Source organism: Sapajus apella, unplaced genomic scaffold, assembly GCF_009761245.1.
Source record: "Sapajus apella isolate SASKATOON/1434 unplaced genomic scaffold, GSC_monkey_1.0 scaffold34, whole genome shotgun sequence".
Taxonomy (NCBI): domain Eukaryota; kingdom Metazoa; phylum Chordata; class Mammalia; order Primates; family Cebidae; genus Sapajus; species Sapajus apella.
The window spans coordinates 12326298-12330086 of NW_022436974.1; the positions used below are offsets into that span (position 1 = coordinate 12326298).

The 3789-nt window shown below is 38.1% G+C and overlaps 1 protein-coding gene across 1 annotated transcript in view; it reads right to left on the bottom strand.

The window, feature by feature from the left end:
* Positions 1-371: 371 nt before the first annotated feature.
* TYR (tyrosinase) overlaps positions 372-3789 on the bottom strand; it is a 102962-nt gene continuing 99544 nt past the window's right edge. Inside the window, exon 5 of the mRNA XM_032295813.1 lies at positions 372-990. Coding sequence (XP_032151704.1) covers positions 764-990 — 227 coding nt within the window. The 3' untranslated portion in view covers positions 372-763. The remainder of the gene's footprint in view (positions 991-3789) is intronic.

Here is a 3789-nt window from a genome sequence, read left to right on the forward strand (position 1 = left end):
TATTTTACTAGAACCACAGAAAGGCTAATATTCAGATGATTTTTTAACTTTCAAATGTTTGGTTGCATTTAAACTTGGGAAATAAAATAGTTCTTAGAACTCGAAAAGATGTTAATATAATTATCATCATTAAAATATTTAATGGACACATCTTGAGACAGGCACTTAGCTGGATGTGTTGTAGAGGCTGGGACCTTGTTCTCAGTGACCTTAAAAAATATCATCAGAGCTATGACAGGAAAGAGGTGAAGGTTGTTTTCTATTTGAAGTCCATAATATATTTTGGAGCAGAAATGTAAAATACAGGGAAATATCATGCTTTCTGAAGAAAATAAAAATGTGTTTCTCAAGCCTGAAGGAGTCAGTTAAAGTAGATTTGTCACTGTTTTCTTAAAATAAAGATAGGGCCAATAAAAAATATGTATTTTTAAATAATCAGAAGGCAAAAATCAAAATTATTTCAATTTTTTAATAAGAGCACTTTAATTCAGATACAAGCAACAGTTCCTCATTACTAAATAGCATCCTTTCCTTAGAAGTATGGGCTTAGGGGAAAAATGTTAAAAGGGCCGAGTCAAAACAGCAAGACAAAGACAGACGTGTTCCACCTGAGTTGGAAGAAGGGTACACCTTGTATTAGGTCACAATTTTGCAAACGGTCTTTACAGAAAGATACCAGCAGACATCCTCTGGGAACCTGGACATTACTTTGAGTCAGTGTGGTCAGGCTTTTTGGCCCTACTTTATTGCCTAAGCCTTTTTTTTATACATGGCTCTGATACAACAAGCTGTGGCAATCCTCTTTCTCCATGAGGAGTGGCTGCTTTTCTTCAGGAAGCTCCTTTCTCTTGCGATGGCACAGCAAGCTGGCGAGCCCTGCCAGCAGGGCAGTGAGGGCGGCCCCTACCATTGCCGCCCCAAGGAGCCATGACCAGATCCGACTGGCTTGTTCCAAATAGGACTTAATGTAGTCTTGAAAAGAGTCTGAGTCTGAAATAGAAAGACATCCCATTGTTTTTATTAGTGTTACCACCATTGTTGCTACCACTATCATCCTCATCCGTTCACAGTCCTTTGAAATTGACACCTGGGTTTGAAGGCCAGCTCTGCTACTCACTAGCTGTAAGAGCTTAGGAAAGTTATACTCAATATTCCAAAGCCTCAGTTGCTTCATCAGAAAAATAGGAAAATAGTGCCCCCCTTGTTGGAAGGTTTGAATATGTATAGATAAATCTGTAAGTGATTCAGTGCCTGGTAAATAGTGTGTACTCAATTAAATGTTACCTATGATTTTTCCATCTCCTCCTGTAAAAAGCGTCTTGTAACAATTCCAGTTATCAATGGAACACTGTTATATCATTAACCATTCACTAATCCAGTCTTTTAATTATTTGACGAACATTAACAGTAATGTTGGCAAATGCTCAGTAATCTTAGAAGCCTCCCTAGAACCCCAGGGCATTTGAACAATCTCTGTATTCACAGAGGTCACAGTCTTAAATCTTGCAACAACAGATTTTGGCCCGCGGCGCTGTCCTCTGTCCCAAGGCTTTGCGGGTGAGGGGCACTCTTGGTTTCTGGGCTGCAGGGGCATAGGTGTGGGCCCTGTGGCGGTGCCCTGGAGCACGGACATTCTGAACCGCTGGTACTCTGGGCCTTTATTTCTCCTCGAGGATGCACGGACCATGAAGACAGCGCTCCCTGGTGGAGGGCGGCTCCTGGCCTTTATAGACCTCAGGACACGGAAAGTCTAGCCTGGAGGGGAATGGCTTAGAGGACCTGATATATGTAAGAATAATAGTCCTTCAGGTCTGCCGAAAACAAACAAGAAGCAACTCCCGCCGCCACCCACACACAAACTCAAAAGCCTTCAATGAAACTACATTGCAAGACATGTAAATAAATAAATAATTTTAAAAAGTGGGGAAAGAAAAACAGAATGAAAGGGTAAAAAGTCAGAGGCAGTACCTGAAGAACTTGTGGAAAAAAAGGTGGGTGGATCACCTGAGGTCAGGAGTTCAAGACCAGCCTGGCCATCACCGTGAAACTCTTTAAAAAAAAAAAAAAAAAAAAAAAACTTGTGGAAAAAGCACTGGATTCAGGTGTAGTGAAAGGCAAGGTGGAGTATTTCCTGAAGTGGAAGGGATGTCGGATGTTAACAGTACTTGGGAACCCATAGAAAATTTAGATTGTCCAGCATTAAGTGAAATATTTAATTCTCAAAAAGTTGATTTAAAAAAAAAAGTACAAAAAGAAAATCTTTATCGGACACTGACTCTAATGACAGCAAATCCAAGAAGGAAAGAGATGCTGCCGACAAAGCAAGAGGCTTCACCGCACATCTTGATCCTGAAAGAGTAATTGGTTCTACAGGCAGCAGTGGAGAATGGACATTTCTCCTAAAATGGAAATATTCACAGCAGGCTGCCTTGGTGCTGGCAAAAGAGGCAAATATGAAGTGTCTTGAAATTGTAATTGCCTTTTGCAAAGACAAACTTGGCATTCTTGTGCAGAAGATGAAGCTTAATAATTGCTTGCATTGTGTCATATATATAAATCTGGGTCTTGGCTTTTAATTTACAAGTGGGGAGAAATAACTGCATTCTAATGAAAATCACTTTTGATATGTTCATTTTAAAAGTAGTATTGGGAGAATTGGGTTTGTATGTGTGTGCTTTTATTTTCCGTTGGTACCACTGGTTACTTGGAACAAATAAAAGCTTTCTGTAGTTGCTTCCTTTATCATAAAAGAATATTTGATATCGTATTGTATTATTTCCTCTGCATTAGAGAACAGCGTTTCTAAATGTTGGGGAAAATTTCCATAGTCATTACTCAGTCAGAACTTGTGTTTAGCCTAAGGACCATTCCGGGTTTTCTCTCTCTCTTTCTCTCTCTCTCTCTCTCTCTCTCTCTGTGTGCGTGTGTGTGTGTGTGTGTGTGTGTATGCATAAATTTCATCTGTGAATGGTTTTTTGTGTTGTTGTTTTTAAACATTCACCAAAACGAAAATACCTAAGAAATAAATCACATCAAGTTAAATTCAAAATTTTCCATACCTTTCAAATTAAACAGATGATTCTATAATTAATTGGACAGTTTAAATTGAATCATTTAAAAGCAGCCAGATAAGAATCCCTATCTATACCTTTAGTCATATAAATGACCAGTTTGTTTGCAAAATTCCTAAAAGGAATAATTATATTACTGCCAACAATGTCCCCAACCAGATGAGGGAGCTAGACAGATCCTGCTGTGTTTTAATTATCTAAACAAGACTTAGTTTAATGGACATTTAAAGATTCCTCTAACAAGCCATTCCTTGACAAAAAGTTGAAATCCATGCTATATTGACTGAAAGGTAATGATTCATGGGATGTGTAAGACTTGGCTTATAAGAACTCAATCAGATGGCTGGAGATGTTGGCACTTTAGAACCTGCTGTCATAAATGGGTGAACAACTTTTATCATATATTGACTTGCACATTTTCTCTTTACTTTAACTCATTCCTTACATGTAGACTCAGTCTTTTCAATATTTGGTTTGCTAGTTTAGCAGAAGCCAGGAAAAACAGTAACTTTGTAGTCATCGGAATGTTTTCCAATTGTGTATTGATTCCTTTATTGTAAATCCTGGTAAGTAGTGGCCAATAATTTTACATTACTTTAAAAAAGCAACAACAGATTTTGACCACATATATTTTTAAAATAATTCTGAAAAAGAAAAAATCTTGAGCCTTCTGATTACTGATATTGCTTCAAACCATGTAAGAACATAATACTGGGGA